General features: G+C 38.0%; 1 protein-coding gene across 7 annotated transcripts in view; it reads left to right on the forward strand.

Moving 5' to 3' along the window:
* RYR2 (ryanodine receptor 2) overlaps nt 1–19709 on the forward strand; it is a 429286-nt gene that overhangs the window by 118796 nt on the left and 290781 nt on the right. For all 7 annotated transcript variants that reach the window (XM_057530902.1, XM_057530903.1, XM_057530904.1 and 4 more), the window contains exon 20: nt 5847–5930. In XM_057530902.1, coding sequence (XP_057386885.1) covers nt 5847–5930 — 84 coding nt within the window. The remainder of the gene's footprint in view (nt 1–5846; nt 5931–19709) is intronic.

Here is a 19709-nt window from a genome sequence, read left to right on the forward strand (position 1 = left end):
TGGTCCTGCAAGGTCTTGCTTCCCTTCTCACCAGCGTCATCATGTACGAGGCTGCTCTTCTTTTTCCTTGCTTGCCATCACACTAGTCTTTGTTTTGCACACCTGTTTGCATGTTCCTTTCCCCTTCTTTACGTCCACTTCCTGGAATGCTCCCCTCCATGCCCTGTTCTCATACTTTACATCTCAGGTAACTTTTTCAGGAAACATTTGCTGAGCTCCTTGACTCAATAAAGCCCCCTTTCTTGTTTTTTTTTTTTTTTTTTAACATCTTTATTGGAGTATAATTGCTTTACACTGGTGTGTTAGTTTCTGCTTTATAACAAAGTGAATCAGTTATACATATACATATGTTCCCATATCTCTTCCCTCTTGCATCTCCCTCCCTCCCACCCTCCCTATCCCACCCCTCTAGGTGGTCACAAAGCACAGAGCTGATCTCCCTGTGCTATGCGGCTGCTTCCCACTAGCTATCTGTTTTACGTTTGGTAGTGTATATATGTCCATGCCACTCTCTCACTTTGTCACATCTTACCCTTCCCCTTCCCCATATCCTCAAGTCCATTCTCTAGTAGGTCTGTGTCTTTATTCCCGTCTTGCCACTAGGTTCTTCATGACCTTTTTTTTTTTTCCTTAGATTCCATATATATGTGTTAGCATACTGTATTTGTTTTTCTCTTTCTGACTTACTTCACTCTGTATGACAGACTCTAACTCCATCCACCTCACTACATCCACCTCACTACAAACTCCATTTCGTTTCTTTTTATGGCTGAGTAATATTCCATTGTATATATGTGCCACATCTTCTTTATCCATTCATCCGATGATGGGCACTTAGGTTGCTTCCATGTCCTGGCTATTGTAAATAGAGCTGGTACATGACTCTTTTTGAATTATGGTTTTCTCAGGGTATATGCCCAGTAGTGGGATTGCTGGGTCGTATGGTAGTTCTATTTTTAGTTTTTTAAGGAACCTCCATACTGTTCTCAGTAGTGGCTGTATCAATTTACATTCCCACCAACAGTGCAAGAGGGTTCCCTTTTCTCCACACCCTCTCCGGCATTTATTGTTTCTAGATTTTTTGATGATGGCCATTCTGACCGGTATGAGATGATATCTCATTGTAGTTTTGATCTGCATTTCTCTGATGATTAATGATGTTGAGCATTCTTTCATGTGTTTGTTGGCAATCTGTATATCTTCTTTGGAGAAATGTCTATTTAGGTCTTCTGCCCATTTTTGGATTGGGTTGTTTGTTTTTTTGTTATTGAGCTGCATGAGCTGCTTGTAAATCTTGGAGATTAATCCTTTGTCAGTTGCTTCATTTGCAACTATTTTCTCCCATTCTGAGGGTTGTCTTTTGGTCTTGTTTATGGTTTCCTTTGCTGTGCAAAAGCTTTTAAGTTTCATTAGGTCCCATTTGTTTATTTTTGTTTTTATTTCCATTTCTCTAGGAGGTGGGTCAAAAAGGATCTTGCTGTGATTTATGTCATACAGTGTTCTGCCTATGTTTTCCTCTAAGAGTTTGATAGTGTCTGGCCTTACATTTAGGTCTTTAATCCATTTTGAGTTTATTTTTGTGTATGGTGTCAGGGAGTGTTCTAATTTCATACTTTTACATGTACCCGTCCAGTTTTCCCAGCACCACTTATTGAAGAGGCTGTCTTTTCTCCACTGTATATGCTTGCCTCCTTTATCAAAGATAAGGTGACCATATGTGCGTGGGTTTATCTCTGGGTAAAGCCCCCTTTCATAGGCACTCAGCCTGTTTGTATCTCTCAGCATAGAAACTGTCCAGCTATGTATAATCACAGGATGGCCTCTCTACTCCACCAGACCTAAGTTTCTTGAGGGCAGGCATCTGATTTTGATTTTATTCACCATCTTTTGAACTTTACACAGAGCTCAGTAAATATTTGTCGAATGAATGAAGCAACGAATAAGCAATAAAGCTCAGTCTCTAGCCAGGCTTTTATATACCAAATGCTTATCATGGACATGGTGCCTCCTGTTCTCTCTGTGGCTTTGTGCCAGTCTGTTTCCTCTTCTTGTTGGTGGCCGTATACTTGAAGTGCTAAATTGCAACACGAACCAATTATTGCCACTTAATGTTGTAGCAAATACGTGCTGAATGCATATGCAGGTTACCGTGGGAAGCACAGGAATCAGATGGAGAGCCCACCTCCAGCTCGTCCTTTTCCACTTCCCGTACTCTGTTCCTCTCTGCTAACCTCTGCACAAGCTCCACAACTCACGCTGCTCTCTCCCCACCCTCTGCAGACTTTAAAACCATTTTAAATGGCTGAGTTGAACGGTGCTAAGTCAAATAAAATGGTTTTAATAAAGATAATATAAAGACCAAAGAGTTCTTATTCAAAGAACTTGGTGTGGTTGATAGCATTAGACTTTTTAAATGATCTGTTGTTCTCATTTAAAAGTCTCTTTGGGTTAGACGTAGAGTTCTTAGATATGATACCAAAAATGCAATCCATAAAAGAAAACAAAATCAATACACTGGATCTCATTGAAAGTAAAACCTTTTGTAATACAAAAGAAACCACATAGGAGATGAAGACTCAGGCCACAGGTTGGGAGAAAATATTTATAAATCATGTAAGTTTACATTTATAGGGTTTGTAGTAAATCATACAAGTCCTGATAAAGAACTTGTATACAGAATATACAGGTAACTCTTACAACTCTGTAATAAGAATACATATGGCCCAATTAAAAAACAGGCAAAACGCTTGAGTATGTATTTTAATAAAGAAGATATGTGAATGGCTAATAAGCACATGAAAAGATGCTCAACATCATTAGTCATTAGGAAAATGCAAACTAAATCACAATGAGATACTACCGCACACGTGCTGGAATAGCCATCATCAGAATGACAGATATACTCAGTATTGGTGCAGATACAGAAAAACTGAAATCTACATGTATTACTGATGGGAATGTAAAATGACCCTGCCACTTGGTGGTTTCTTAAAATGTTAAACATAAATTTATGATACAACTTAGCAATTCTACTCCTACATACCTACCCAAGAGAAATGAAAGGCTGTGTTGACACAAAGACATGTTCATAGAAGCATTATACATAACATCCCCAAACTGGAAAAACTGCAAACATCCATCAGCTGATGAATGGATAAACAAAATGTAATAGAGCCATACAATGCAATACTGTTTAGCAATAAAAGGAAATAAACTACTAATGTGCATTACAGCACGGATCAACCTAAAGAACATGGTAAGTCAAAGAAGCCTGACATGAAAGATTCAATACTGTATGATGCTATTTAGATGAAGTGTCCAGAAAAGGCAATTCTTTAGAGACAGAAAGCACATTTCTGATTGCTTGGGGGTGGGGATAATCAATGACAGGCATGGAGAATCTGATGGGGTGATGGAAATATTCTGAAACTGGATTGTAGCGATGGTCATACCGTGCTAGCCATTATCGTCACTTAATGTATTAGGCAGGGTTCTCCATATGTTATAATCAGATTTCTTGGTAGGCATGCACTCAGAAGTTTGACTACCTGGATTTAAGATAAATCCCAATGTTATTGTCACCCTTGAGTTCCCTTAGAACTGGGTTTGGGATCCTGCTTGACCCTTTCATAGCCCTGTACATATGTCACTGCATGCAAGACACTGTGTTATAGTTAATTTTTGTCTTAGTCCTCACCGGCCTGTAAGCTTATCCCCAGAACTTAGCACAGGACCTGGCATTCAAAAGATACTTATTGAATAGATAAATGAATGGAGGATGATGGCAGGAAACTTCCTGTTCCTTGGACAGTGTTTGAATAAGCATAGCCTGTGTTTGTTCTGTGAGTCAATTTTTGATTCTTCTGTTGCCAGTCAATCTCATTTGAAGTGGCACATTCTTTAGATAATTTCATAGCTTCAGTTATCTCTTGCTCTATCCATATTTTTGCAGTTTAACACTCCAAAGGTAATTTCACGGGCTCATCTCAATTTTGCCATATATAACCTAAAATTTAACTTGCTAACAGTGTGTGTAAGTGTGTGGGTTTGTGTGTGTGTGTATCTATCTCCATATTGTCATTTTTTAAGTGTTATGGAGGGTAAGTATAGATGGATTTTAGATACTTGCTGCCTTCCTTTTGCAACTGACCACACCTTAGAAATTCTGTCATCCAAAAAGTTTATGATGTTGCATCTTATTCTATTGAGGTAGGTGGAACCACTCATTGTCATGAATAGTAAAGGATGTTGTTCTACCTAGGTCTGGGGACTTTTAAGGTTGAGTTCTAAATGTGAATGGTGAGGATCTTTCTTGGGAAAATCAACAAAAGCTTATTCATTAAAAGGAGTAAAAAAAAATACAGTGTATCTAAGCACTGGATAAACTGTTTCTGCCCAATTGGAACCCCGATGTGTCATGTGAAAGGGAGATTTTTCTAGAGTGGAAAGTCCAGAAAAGGATTTAAAAACATATGGGGACTTCAGTATATCATAAAAGTAGCATTTCAAGTTAAGTGGTAAAAATGGATTATTCCGTAAATATTTTGTGGAGAACTGGGTATCCATCTGGGAAATAAAGTTATATCTCTACCTTAAGACATATAGCCTCCCCTGCCCCACCCCTTCCCCATCAAAAAAGCAAGGACGTTTCCTTCAAGTGATTTAACAGTTGGGAAATCTCTGAGTATCACATAAAACTCAGAAACCATTTTTAAAAGATAGAAAAATTCAGTTATATAAAAACAAATTTAACACTCTACATAGAACACCATAAAGAAAGTAAAAAGACAAATAACAAACTGGAGAAAATATTCGTAACTCATATCTCATATATTTGAAGAGCTTCTGAACTGCAACAACTAAACCCAAATCTAACAGAAAAGTGAACAAGGAATGTTTTCACAGAACCAAGGAAGTACAGATATCGCCAAAGCATACGAAAAAGGTGCTCAAATGCACTTACATTAAGAAAAACGCCAATTAAAACTGTAAATGAGACATCTCATTAGCATATTAATTGATAACTGTGTTGGACCAGCTATGGGAAATAGGCAGTGTCATACCTTGCTGGTGGAAATATAAATGATTACCAGCTCTATAGACATTTGGCAATATTTGTCAAACTCTGAAATGTACCACCCCTGTGACCCAGTAATTGCATGTCTAGGAATTTATCCTACAGATGAAGGATATAGTACATGTATTAAATGTATAAGGTTATTCATTGCAACATTGTTTGTAATAACAAAAGATTGTGAACAGAGAATTGGGCAAGACATTATGACACACTCAGTGAATGGAACACTTCAGAGCTATTGAAAAATAAACCAGCTTTATATGAAGGACAGTAAGTCAAAGTCATATATCAAAGTTATATTGTAAAGTCAAGATAGCAGATTGTGGAGAACTCTTACATATAACCAATGCGTAAAAGGAAAGCAGAAACAACACACACACACACACACACACACACACACACACACACACACACACACACCTGCTTTAGAATATGCATAGATTGATTGTAGCAGGACATTCAGGAATTAGTAGCAATCAGCGCCTTTAGGGAAAGAAACAGGAATAGAAGGAAGGGATTGTAGAGAGACTTACTTTTCAATATGTTCCTTTTTGTGTTTGAATTGAAACATTTAATTTTCAAATGTCCTACTCATTTCTCAACAGTAAATAATTTACAACTAAGTAAGCTTTCCTCTTGCTTTAAAACAAAATACTTCTCTCTGCATTCGAGGTGGACTGTTATACCTCATTCCCAGCTGCTATTATGTTGGGTTGTTCTGGACATAGGAAAGGAATTGTTGCAGCTTATGTCTGGTTTTCTTTTCCAGGACTTTGTTGGCATTAGGATGTCATGTGGGTATATCAGATGAACACACCGAAGAAAAGGTGAAAAAAATGAAGCTGCCGAAGAAGTAAGTTGAATGTCTAAGCAATATTAAATAGTCTGTGCCTTACTTTAGTGTTACTGCACCCACAAAACTCTTGATGGAATCCTAGATGCCTTGCTTACACGTAAGCTATAAAATTCAGATTCAAAATTTAAGCTTGCCGTATTACACTAGGGGCTACATCAAGGCCATGGTGGGGTGAGAATCCATCACAGTGCCCAGAGGGGAAACAAGCTCACAAAATATCTGGTAGTGTGTTATGAGTGTGTTATTTTTGTTTTGTGTATGTGTGTGTGAACACGCGTGCCCACATCCTAACTGATTGGATATGGTTTCCCACTTTCCACCGGAAGATGTATAATTTTATTTATTTTTACAAAGAAAATCTATTTCAGGATTAGTTCTGCAGTCAGTGTTATCACTTCCACTTTAAGATGAGAAAACGGAGGCACTGGGTGCTCTCGGAGTTATTTTGCCTGCTGTGCTACAACCTCTGTGACCTTGTTTAACTGCTTAAAACTTCAGCTTTCTCAGCTGCGAACAGATATTAATACGGGAAGTTTTAGGGACTAAATGAGTATAAGTGCTTAATAAATGATAACTGTTACATATTGTTACTTTTTCTTTATTTAGTTTAGTTTACATATCAAGCCACTCTTCTGAGGCCTGCATGTTGTAAATAGCAGGCCTGGAAATGTGCTAAGTAATATCATGGAGATAAAAACAAAGTAGCCACTCCATAATTTCTATCAGTCTCCCCAGATAAACATAAAATTAAAGTAGAAACCATGTGCTTGCTATGCGAGTGCAAATTCTAGCAGGTCCGTTAGGCCAACGAACCTTTTTACTCAGGTCTTCCATTAAAACATATGTATAACAACATATCCTACAAGGTTATATAAAGTATAGGACTAGTTTTGAGGCTCAAAACCATATATGCATAAAACGTATGTACATATTTTTAGGGATATATGCTTATTTGATAAGACTATTTTTCTAAAGCAGTGGAATCATAATTCTAGATAGTAACTACCTTTGTTGGAGAATAGGCAAGGGTGTTGAAAGGGGAGGAGCACACAGATAAATACAAGGGTGTTGGTAATGTTCTAATTTTTAACATGGTGGTGGGTCAACGGAGTTCATTTCATTATAATGCTTTAAAGTATATTCTCTTGTATGTATCCAAAAATAGTTATTTTTAAAAATAAAAATATGACAGGTATACATCCAAATACATCATTAATCTCAATAAATGGGAATCAGTGAAATTCTCCAGGTAAGATACAGTGATTGTCAGATTAGATTCAGAAAGATAACTCATGTTGTATACACCTCACAAAAATAAAACCCAGCTAAAGGAGATACATCGAGAAATTCAGAACGTGAAAACTTGAAAAAAAAATGAGAACGTGATGTTCCAAGTAATATTATTCAAAAGGAAACTGCAATTTCCTTTTTGTCAGTTGCCTTATATAAGACAAAATAGCTCTGAAAGCAAAATTAAGGAAAGAAGCACACTGTATAAGGATACAAAAAATAAGCATTATGCTAATACTACTCATGTATGCACCAAGTAAAATGGCTTCAAAAAATCAAGAAAGCAAAATATTAATAGATTTTCCAAAATAAATAGACAAATGTAAAATCGTAGTGATAATTCCTAACACAACTCCCAGAAACTAATATGTGTAACAGATAAGTATTAATGAAGAATAATAAAAATTTAACCCCCTATAAATTAAAAACTTGACATATATAGAACACTGAACACATGGAACATTTATAAAACTCAACATCCTTTACAACATGAGGACATTGATACTGTAAATATCATATTTATTGAATCACAGGAAATAACAGTGACAATCAAAAAATCATGTAAAGTCATGACATATTTAAAAATTTTAAAACATAGTTGTAAATAGCTTATAGATCAAACATATCATTGTGAAAATTTAAAATACAAGAATGGCAAAGGCAAAGACTTCATATCAAAACATAAGAGTTGCATATTTAAAGCAATACTTGGAGAAAGCATGTTTTAGAAACCTAATAAGCAGGAAGAAAAATCTCTGAAAAGATTGATAAAAGAAAAAAGAAATATTTCTTTTAGCAATTATAGGGATATTTTCAAGAGGGACTGCAAACTGTAACAAATTTATTAATTAACAAATTAGTTTCTAAGTTAAATGATACTGACAATTGTATATAATATTATCAAAACTGACCCATGAAGAAAGAAAATGTTAATAGAGCTACAGCTATTAAAGGAATTGAATTAATAGTTTAAAATACACACACACATCCCAAACCACTTTTCTATTGATTTCCAGCAAATATTTAAGAATGGGTAATCTCAAATGAAAAAGAAGCAGCACTTTACAGCTTATTATCTGAGAATAAAATAAATAAAATAAAGCCCAGATGAGGGTAGTGTGAGGAAGGGAAATTGTAATCCAGCTTCACTTACGGGCATAGATACAAAAAAATGCTAAGTAAAATATTAGCAAACTTAACTCAGCAGTATATTATGGCCCAGCTAAATTTATTCCAGTAATAAAAAGATGGGTTAACATTAGAAAATACATTTATTCACACTAGAGTGAAGGAGAAAATTCATATGATCATACCAATATATTTAGTAATAAATATTTCATAAAATGTTTTACTTATAAGCATATGAACTCTTAGCAAGCAATAGTCTGAGAGAACCTTCTTAACCTGACAAAAGGCCAATAGCAACCAGTAATCTATAAGGTAAAACCCCAAAGTTTTTCCTTTAGGATTCAGGAATAAGACATAAACTACTATTACCTGATGTATTCAATATAGCCAATGCAGTGAGACAAGAAAAAAATTATGAGTTTTGGAAAGGAAGAAAACATACTGTTGTCAATAGCAGGTAATGTTATTGCATTGAAAACTCAGGAGGATCTACAGTATTATTTGTTGACAATAAGTACAGCAATATTGCTAGATCAATACCTTTAAAATATCATTTAGAAGTGCAAAAAAACAAAACAAAAGAAGGAAAAAAAAGAAATCCCTAAGGTAGATGAGAAATCTAACCAAAGAGGTGCGAGACCTCTGTAGACTAAATGTTTAAATTGGATTTAAAGTCTTTAAAGACTATCTAAATAAATAGAGATAGATGATGATCATGGATGGTACAACAAATATATCAGTTTTCCTCCAATTAATCTTAGAATCAATACTATTCCAGTCATTCCGCCAACAGAGGTTTTTAAGCAGCTTGATAAGCTATTCTAAACTATATGTGGAATTTCAAAGGCTCAAGAATATCTAGAAGTCTTTTACAAAAGAAGATAAACTTGCTCTGCTAGATATCAAGATTTATGATGAAACTATGGTAATGAAGGAAGTGTTACAATGGTACTGGGTTAGACAAATTGAGACAGAGTTCCCAAATATATACATGCATATATACAAATTTGACATATGCCAAAGGTCTTGTTATAGATAAGTGGGGAAATGAAAACTGATCCATCAATGGTATTCATATAATTGACTAGCAAAATAGAAAAAAGTTAGGTCTCTACCTTATGCTGTACACAAACATTTGCAGGTTAATTCAAGACCCAATTGCGCAAAACAAAAATACTTTATGAAGACGAGTGGAATATCTTCATGACCATGAGGTGGAGAAGGACTTTTTAAATCAGAAAAAAACACAAAACACAAAAGAATGCTCACTTCATTTAAGTCTTTGCTTAAATATAAACTCCTCTGAGAGGTCTTCCTTAAGCATTCTATTTATAATGCTCTGATCATTTTCTTTAACCTGCTTTATTTTTTCACTTGCACTTCTACAGCTGATGTTATTTATTCGTTTAGTTTTTGGGTCGCCTAAACTGAAATATGCACTCAATAAGAGGCCAGGGCTTTGTTTACTACAAGGCCCCCAGTTTCTAAAATACCTAGTACAGGAGTGATGTCTGTAACATGACAGCATAAGATGTTCCTCCTTTTCATCCCCCTTTTATAAATCAGTGAATTAGATATCCGTACATGAATAAGAGTCCCTTTGTGGGGTTTCTGCAATTCGCACCTAGCTCTCAGGGACCCAAGAGGAATCTTGCTCACCAGTGCATCTGGTAGGAGATAGAGAAACCTCCCTACAAGCTGCAGAACTAATGAAGCCAGTAAGGCTGCCTGGGCCCCTTTCCTGGCTGTGGGACCAGAATCTGGTGAGTGTGAATCAGGCAGGTACTGCACCCATGACAGACAACTTGCAGAAGTCCAGCCCTCCCAAAGGGAGATGCCAACACACCATTGGAGAAAAAAAGAACAAAGAAAACAAACAAAAAGAGAAACAGGAGTTTGGTCACAGCAGAGGCAGTAGGAGAAACTTTTCCCAGCACCACCCCACCCCCAAGAAGGTGGTGATCGGGCTGATTTATGTGGCAGAGACGTCTCTTCCTTGGAGAAGGAGGAGGAGCATGAGAGCGCCCTACTGCCTTGGCTGGGTGGGACTTGGCTGGAGAAACCCATTTCTCTCCACTGGCACCTGGAGTACTAAGGTGGGAGCTTGCAGCTGGGGGCTGGGAGGACTTTGAAATAGAAGTAGATAAGAATTTCAAATGGCCTTAAAGAGACTGCACTCAGCAGAAAGTCTACCCACATGCCTTTGGGAGTGCCACTCCCAGGATCTCCCTACCAGGACTGTGGGCACCCCTAACTCACTCTGCTGCCAGCTCCCTGTGCACACTTCTGGTCAAGGAGAGTGATCTCCGGTAGACAGACCATGTGGATGGGCAAGGAGAAACCACAAGCTTGAGCTATAGCACCGCCTTCTGGAAAACAAAAGAGAGGTTTCCGATAGCCAGCCTGGTGAGTTATAAGAACCAGAAAAGACATGAAAGCTCAGTTTAAGGTGCTTTCTGCTACTTCAAATGCAAAAAGCAAAAACACATGACTACAACCAATATGGAAAAGTCAAGGGAATATGGCATCACAAAAAGAGGATGGTAATTCTCCAGCAGCTGAGCTCAATGGCATGGAATATTGCGATCTAACTGATAAAGAATTCAAAATAGTATTAAGAATTTCAGCGAGCCACAGGAAAACTCAGAAAGGCAATTTAGTGAAATCAGAAATAAAATTAATGAATGGAAGGAGTACTCTAACAAAGAGAATGAAATTATAAAAAGAGCCAAACAGAAATACTGGAACTATAGTATTCAGTGAATGAGATGAAGAATGTAACACAGAACATGTGTAGCAGAGCAGACCATGTAGAAGAAAGAGTAAATGACTTGGAGGATAGGAATATAGAAATAATACAATTAGAAGAGGAGGTGAAACTAAGATTTAAAAGAGTGATGAAAGCCTATAAGAGCTATCGGATTCTATCAGAAAAACAAATATCTGAATAATTGGGCTCCAGAAGGAGAGGAGAGGGAGGAGGGGGCAGGGACTTTGCTTAAAGAAATAATAGTTGAGAACTTCCCAGGCCTGGGGACAGACTTAGACATACAAGTCCATAAAGCTAAAAGAACACCCTATTATCTCAGTGTAAAAAGATTTTCTCCAAGACACATTGCAATGAAACTGTCAAAAATCAGTGATAGGGCTTCCCTGGTGGCGCAGTGGTTAGGAACCCGCCTGCCAATGCAGGGGACATGGGTTCGAGCCCTGGTCCGGGAGGATCCCACATGCCACAGAGCAACTAAGCCCGTGTGCTACAATTACTGAGCCCGCGTGCCACAGCTGCTGAGCCTGTGCTCTGGGGCCCGTGAGCCACAACTGCTGGGCCTGCGTACCTAGAGCCCATGCTCTGCAACAGGAGAGGCCACCGCAGTGAGAAGCCCGCACACCGCAACGAAGAGCAGCCCCCGCTCGACGCAACTAAAGAATGCCCGTGTGCAGCATCGAAGACCCAATGCAGCCCTAAATAAATAAATACATAAATAAATTAATTTTAAAAAATCAGTGGTAAAGAAATTATCTTAAAGCACATCAGGGGAAAAAAGAAAGTAAGGTACAGAGGAACCCCATTAGGCTATCAGCTGATTTCTCAGCAGAAACTCTACAGGCCAGGAGAGGGTAGAATGACATATTCAAAGTGTTGAAAGATTAAAATTGCCAGCCAAGAATAGTGTATGCAACAAAGTTACCTTTCAGATAAGAAGGAGAAATAAAGGCTTTCCCAGACAAAAGCTGAGGGAGTTCACCGCCAGTAGACCTGCCTTGCAGGAAATGCTGAAAGGAGTTCTTCAAGCTGGAATGAAAAGATGCTGATCAACCCCAGGACAACATACGAAAATAGACAATACACTGGTGATGGAGAAACAGAGGCAGTTTGGACCAGAGAATTGTAACTCCATATTGGGGGGGTGGGTGTTGCCCACTCAACTACAGTATGAAAGTTAAAGGCAAAGAGTAGTAAAAAGAACTATAGCTACTATAAATCATTAATGAATATCCAACATAAAAAGATGTAAGTTGTAACACCAGTAATATCAGTTGTAATATAAGTAATATAAGAAGGAGGAGTAAAAGGTGGAGCCTTCATAGGCTTTCACAGGTGAGTTGCGATAGCTGATAAGCCTAAAATGGATCGTTTTATCTATACGATTTTTCATGTAATTTACAAGGTTACCACAAGACAAAAGTCTATATAGAATGGATTCACAAAGACAAAGAAAGGGGGAAAACAGAAGCACACCAACATGGAAAATAATCAATTTACGGAAGTAGACATAGAAGGAGAAAGAAACAGTGGAAATACAAAGCAACCGGAGAGCCATTAGTAAGATGGCATTAGTGTGCGCTTACATATCAATAATTACTCTAAATGTAAATGGATTGAATTTGCCATTCGAAAGGTATGGAGTGGTTAGGTGGATAAAAACACAAGACCCAACTATATGTTGCCTACAAGAGACCCATTTCAGATTTAAGGATACACATAGACTCAAACCGTAATTAGAATGATGTGCTACATTCCCTATTGGAAAATAGGCAATCTGAGTGTTAGGTGTTTTTTTTTTTCTGATAATACAGATCATTTCACTTAAAATCCTTAAAAACTTTTAAAAACTATGTGATTGATTGTAGCTCAGTTCTCACTTTCTCCCTCTTCCTCCTCTCTAAACAAACCTGCAGACAGCTGAATGGTACAGCACATAACTGTCTGTTCTTAAATTCATAAACCTTCCCACATTTGTTGTAAAATTAAGCTCTTGACCCACTGCAGAATTTGATGAGCAGAGTCCAGTTGCTATAGGAATAAAGAAAAATGCAACTGAAAAGGAATCCAGTCCCAGAGCTTGTGGTTCCCAGTATCTCATATCCCTGAGTAGCTGAGATTTTTTTTAAATGTAAAGGTTTAAATGAAAATAAAATTCTTGTCTGAATACTAATGCCTTTTATTCAGACTTTTTGTTAACACTTCTCTGCTGTTAAATCTAACCAAAACATAGGTCAGGAACTGGTTGCTTGTATATATCGCTGGGAAGTAAGAGGTAGTGTTGAATTGTGAAAGAACATATTCGAATCCTTTGAGAGGTATTTAAGACTAGTGCTAAATTCCCTGGCTCCTGCACCACGTCCTTCCCCCTCATGCTGTGTAGCCACTGTAGTGATGGGAAGTGGTATCTCTCAGGCATATTGGGGCAGATAGAAGGTTAAGAATGATATTCTCAATGCTTATACGTATATGTAAATTTAAAATGGCTTTCGGAAATGAATGCTTAGAGGGATACCAAATGTGCAGACCCATATTTATACTGTGCATATAGACACAAACACATGCACAAAATTCAGTGTATATAAATATTTACCTAAATGAAAAATAGTGTTACAAATGCAGCTGGACTTTTTTTCTGTGAGGATGAGGCCCTATGATTGTGAAGAAAAAAAATTTTATATACCCTTTTTATGTGTAGCAAGTAAATTTCACAGACCACAAATTTTAAGATGTGCTCATATGTAACGTTCTTCATTTGCTCTCGTCGGACTTAATTTCATATTTAAACCCAATGGGTCTTGCAGGCAGAATGCAGCTTGATAGTGGAAACCTAATCCTTGTCTGTTCAGTACAAACTGCATTAAAATCACTGTTTTCTGTGTTTATTCTCACCTTTAAGTTTTGATTCAAAGGTCATCTTCTCCAGCTGTCTTTCTCTATCTCTTTAAAATTGCACCCTATCTTAAATTGTACGTCCTCTCATGCTCCCTTTTCTACTTGATTTTTCCTCATGGCACTTATATCCTCTGACATACTATTATTTTATGTTTATTTTGTTTATTGCCTGATTTCTCATCTAAATGTAATTTCTATAAAGATACAGATTGTTTGTCCATGTTATTCAGTGATATTAGTTCCTAGGACAGGGCCTGAAATATTCAACTGTAGAATGAATATTTGTTAAGTTTGAATTCAAGGTTTACCCCCTTCTTACTCCCAGGGCTATACGTCTGTTTTGGACACTCACCTGATGGGGAGGGGACATTGGATCCTTGAGCATTTTCTTTTGAGTTTGCTGTCAGAGGCTGAATTATATCAAAGAAAACTAGAGCCAGACAGAAGTTAAAGCCATAAAGGCAAATTTTATTCCAGAACTATTGCAATAGGGGAAGAGAGATCTCAGTAGTCACATAACAGCAAGAACAAGCGGGGATTTGTAGCTCAGGACCAGAGTGGGGGACAGTGGATGGAAAATTACTAAGAGGAGACATTAAGGAAAAGGGGGATTCTGGTAAAGCCAACTTGATAGGGTTTTTGCTGAAGGCAGACCAGAATGATAGGATATGAAAGGCGGGGGATGAGGGGTGGGATCGGAGGTCACAGGTGGGGGGTTTCCACTAACTTGACCTAGCAGGATTCTTGCTAAAGCTGGACTAAACGAAGCAAGGACAGAGCCCAAGGTCAGAGGCCAGGCCAGAAAGAGGACTCAGAGGAGCCTGACTCAAGTTTGGCCAAAGGGAGGTCTTTGTTAATCGTCTTCATTCGTCTCTGCCGGCATCTTACTGGTCTCGGGTGGCCTTGGCCTGCAGCGGCTTGAAGCAGGATTTCGGCTCCTGGCCAGAGACTGAAGTCGGGCTGTGGCAGTGAGAGCCCTGAATCCCAACCACTAGACCAGTGCTCAGTGACAAGGCCCCTGGCCCATCAGCTTTGTAGCAACGAATTCCCTCAAAGAGATGGAAAGTAGTGAAACAGGTGAAGTGTTTATTAGGAGGAAAAAGGGTACGTGTGAATAGACCCACACGGGCAGATGCAGAGAAAGAGTCATGCCCTCGTGGTAGTTTGAATCACTTATATGGGGCATTTCTTCCGGGTTTCTTCTGGCCAGTCATCTTGCTTTGCCTGGTTCCGAGTCTGTATTTGGTTCATCTCAGGGCCCTCCCCTGTGTGTGCGCGTGCGTCTCTTAGCCAACGTGGATTCTAGCGAAGAGGCCTATGGGTAGGTTGACATCACCTACCATGGGGTGGCGCGCCCTCCCTTTTTGACCTCCGAGGAGCCTTTCCATGCATGTGTAGTTGAGAAGTCCTCCTTGGCTTCGAGAATGAGGAAAATGTGGTCTGTCTCCGTTTTTATCTGGGCAGGGCTCAGCTCCTCTTATTACCCTCCGGCTCTTGTCTTCATCTTGGAGTACCTGTTCATCTGGGGCCCGTCTGTCTCCTGCCTCATGATGGGATGCATGTTCTCCTGACTGACCTTTGGACCACACGCTGGGACTCTCCTCCTCATCTCTTTTGTGTCCTCCAGGTCCTTGTCCTGCTTTTAGCTTCACTGATGCCTTTTTAAGAGGAGGCTGGAAACCTAGGAATGCTCTCTCTGGCAACTTGGGGACTGCAGTCTCTTGGTGGAGGGAGGAGGGAAGGTTGCCTGGCAGCCTAGACTCGGTTTGTTGCCAAATCTGTTCTCCTGAAACTGTGCTGCACAAGGGTTGGGGTGTGGGAGATTCTGGAACCTGGCCATTCTCCTGGGTCCAATCTGGTAAGCAAGACAGAAGTTCCCCTCAGCTCTGGATCTGTCTGGTCTCCATCTGGGCAGGGGGCTGGAGAGCCCTGGCTTCCCTCCAGGTCTCCTCTCCTCCAGGCTCTGGAACATTCAGCCTGTCTGGGGCTGGACAGACTGGACTCTTTATCTGGTCTCCTTTTATGTTCCAACACATCAGGGCCTTGCGCTTTTGGTATTCATAAGTAGAGCTTTTAATATCAGAAGGCCTTTCTCTAAAGACTGTTGTCTCTGCAGTGAATTTTCAAAGACTATTTTAAAAATCCAAAAGCCAAGAATGGCTTTTTTTTTGTCTCTCTTGAAATGATCCTCTCTTGGTTTTGTTTCAAACAGGCTGTGAGGTACAGGGAGGCCTTGGGTTAAAAAAGGAATTAGTGGTGGGGGACACACAGGGCATATCATCATATTACACGTTTATTTAAAAACAAAACGAAGAAGTGTAGTAGTAGAAGAAATAGATCCCTGTCCTTTTCCCTTCTAATTTCTACACTGAAATTATTCTCCTGTATTTGTTTTCTGGAGAAGGGTTTTTGAATATTCTCTATCTCCTTTCTGTGAGAATGTCAGCCCAGTATTCATTTTTGATAGATGTGCTTCCAGCAAAACTTGTTGTTAATATCTCTGGTGTGCAGTCATCTGAGATTTTTCCCATTTGTTCCAAGGTACTTGAAGCGCTGATTTGGTTTTGAAATTTACAGCTAACATCCACTGAACTTGGACATAATCTTTTCATGTTTACCGTGCATCTTTCACAACGTAATGACTTCCAAGCTTCATTTAACCCGACTCATACTAAACAAGTAAGCTTGAGAGATAGGAGAGGCTGGAAAAAAAGAAAAGGCTTGTTCCTTAGTGTTTTTGGTATTCTGCCACATTTTTGTTGCACCACTTTAATTGGCCCTTAAGTGATATTCTACTGAACACTTTTTTCAAAGGCTCATTTAGAATTCCTGCTTAGAAAAAAATGTGGGTCAGGTGGGAATGAAGCACAAAACTGAATTGCTGCCTCACATGGCAGTTCATCAGTAGGGCTAAGTATTATCAATTTTTTTGTTTACATCTTTGGTAATTTGATGCAAATGAAACTGGCAGTTTGCCAGTAGGTTTTTCTTTTTTTCAGGCAAAGACGTATTTAAAAAGAAATTTTACTGTAAGAAAACTGACGCCCAGAGAGTTTATGTAATTTGTTAATCTCACTTTTAAAATATTATTGCATTATATACTACATCAAAATAAAACTAAGCTAATAACTACAAAAGAACTTTGATGCTTTGGAAATGAACATATTGAATGTATTTGTTTAATACCATATATATTCCTCATAACCTAAATTTACAAAATGATTGTTAGCACTGCAACTTTGCATATTAAAGTAAAGGAAGTTAACACCTACTAGACAAATAGATGGCAGAAGAAAGAGATCTATTAACTGATTCTGGCAGAATTTTCCCAGAAAGCTTGAGAAGGTAGACTGTAATACATAGATGTCTTTAATATGAGCTATATTTATTTTGTATTAATATTAATTACTAATGACATGCCTTTTCCCTATTATTTGGCTTACAAAATTCTACTTCCCAAGAATTGTTGTAGCAGTCTTTCCTTTATTTCTTTTAAATCTCTGGAAATCAATCTGAAGCTCTACTTGGAACCATTTAGCTTCGAAGATTCACATCAGTCACATTTTATTCAAAAGCTTTGTTCTTTGTTCGTTTTTAATCACAAAAAGAAAATAGTTTATGTTAGTAGTTAGTTGATCTTTATATACCTAATTAACTTGTATTAATAAGATGAAATGGACATTATTTGCTGAAGTACATTTATGCACTTTTTAAAAATCTCATTTTGGTATAATGATTTGATTCTTACTTTGTCATGTCTTACATAAAGAAAAATGGTCTTGTAAATCCTCATTGATGCCACTGGTTAAAGTATTCATGATGTCATCATTTTTATCAACCTACTGAGGTTGAAGTCTATTAATTTCAAAGATATTTGTATTTTTACTGTAGAAGATGAAGTAAAACAGTGTGGAAATAAGGTTCAGGTGAAATGGGAATTAGTAACTTTAATTTGGATGGGACTATTGGCCATTTAAAAGAACCACTTTAAATTCTTTCTTGCACAGGGCTATGAAGAAGAGCAAGTAAAATGAATCGTAGTCTACATCTGAAAATGAGTGTGAACTAATCATTGTGTTATTTCAAATCAACAGATGCAAACGCGTCTCTGTAGGTTTTCCTTGTGATCACGAATTAAAGCAACATTAGTAGATATTCTATGTAGGAAGAGGAAAATTTAGAAAATAAAGAGAAATGCTTATGCCAATATTATCATATATACATATACTATATATATATACTATAGACATATAGCAGAATGTGTAGTTCTACTAAAGATTAGTAAAACTTATCTATAATTTTTTATAGAAAATACCCCTCAAAAATTCCTCCCCATGCCATGTGAGACATGGCTGGCCAGTCTACCATTAGAATTGGTTGCAGGGGAAGGATCTTTCCTCTTTTAGAGGGCATATATCCCTCACTGAGGTAGCATAGGCTCTAGTCAACTATTCATAGATTAGCTTCAAAACTTGACCATATGTGTATCCTCTGTGACAGGTAGGAGGGGTCAGGACCACTGGAAAATGAGAGAAAAAATAGAATTGTGTACTGTTATGCTACCATGTGCTGGGTGATTGTGGGGAAAGTCAAGAGGAGGGTGAGAAATAGAGGTGGGAAGATGGGAGAGTACAAAAGACCAAGTCCTTTTTTTTTTTTTTTTCCAATTGAAGTATAGTTGATTTACAATGTCCTGCCAATCTCTGCTGTACAGCAAAGTGACTCAGTTATACAGATATATACATTCATTTTTTGTAGTTTTTTCCATTATGGTTTATCACAGGATATTGAGTATAGTTCTCTGTGCTGTACAGTAGGACCTTGTTTATCTATTCTGTATATAATCATTTACATCTATTAACCACAAACTCCCAACCCATCCCTCTCCCTACCCCCCTCCCCCTTGGCAACCACAGTCTGTTCTCTGTGTCCACGATTCTGTTTCTGTTTTCGTAGATAGGTTCATTTGTGTCATATTTTAGATTCCACATGTAAGTGATATCATATGGTATTTGTCTTTCTCTTTCTGACTTACTGCACTTAGTATGATAATCTCTAGTTGCATCTGTGTTGCTGCAAGTGGCATTATTTCATTTCTTTTTTATGGCTGAGTAGTATTCCATTTGTATATATGTACCACATCTTTTTTTATCCATTCATCTGTTGAGGGACATTTAGGTTGTCTCCATGTTTTGGCTATTGTGAACAGTGCTGCTATGAACATAGGGGTGCATGTATCTTTTTAATTACAGTTTTGTCCAGGTACATGCCCGGAGTGGGATTGCTGGATCATATGGTAATTCTATTTTTAGTTTTCTGAGGAACCTCCATACTGTTTTCCATAGTGAGTGTACCAATTTATATTCCCACCAACAGTATATAGGAGGGTTCCCTTTTCTCCACATTCTCTCCAACATTTGTTATTTGTAGACTTTTTAATGATGGCCGTTCTGACCGGTATGAGGTGATACCTCATTGTAGTTTTGATTTGCATTTCTCTAATACTTAGTGATGTTGAGCATCTTTTCATTTGCTTACTGGCCAGCTGTATGCAAAAGACCAAATTCTGTATCATTACCCCCAACCCTGCTTCCAGCAAATAATGTTAAACTTGGAAATTAGATGATGCTGGCTTGGTGCAATTGAAATGCATTGAGAGCTCTTTCTTGAAGAAATTATTTTCTGAGTGAGAATTT

The sequence above is a fragment of the Balaenoptera acutorostrata genome, chromosome 16 (genome assembly GCF_949987535.1).
Source record: "Balaenoptera acutorostrata chromosome 16, mBalAcu1.1, whole genome shotgun sequence".
In the NCBI taxonomy this organism is placed as follows: domain Eukaryota; kingdom Metazoa; phylum Chordata; class Mammalia; order Artiodactyla; family Balaenopteridae; genus Balaenoptera; species Balaenoptera acutorostrata.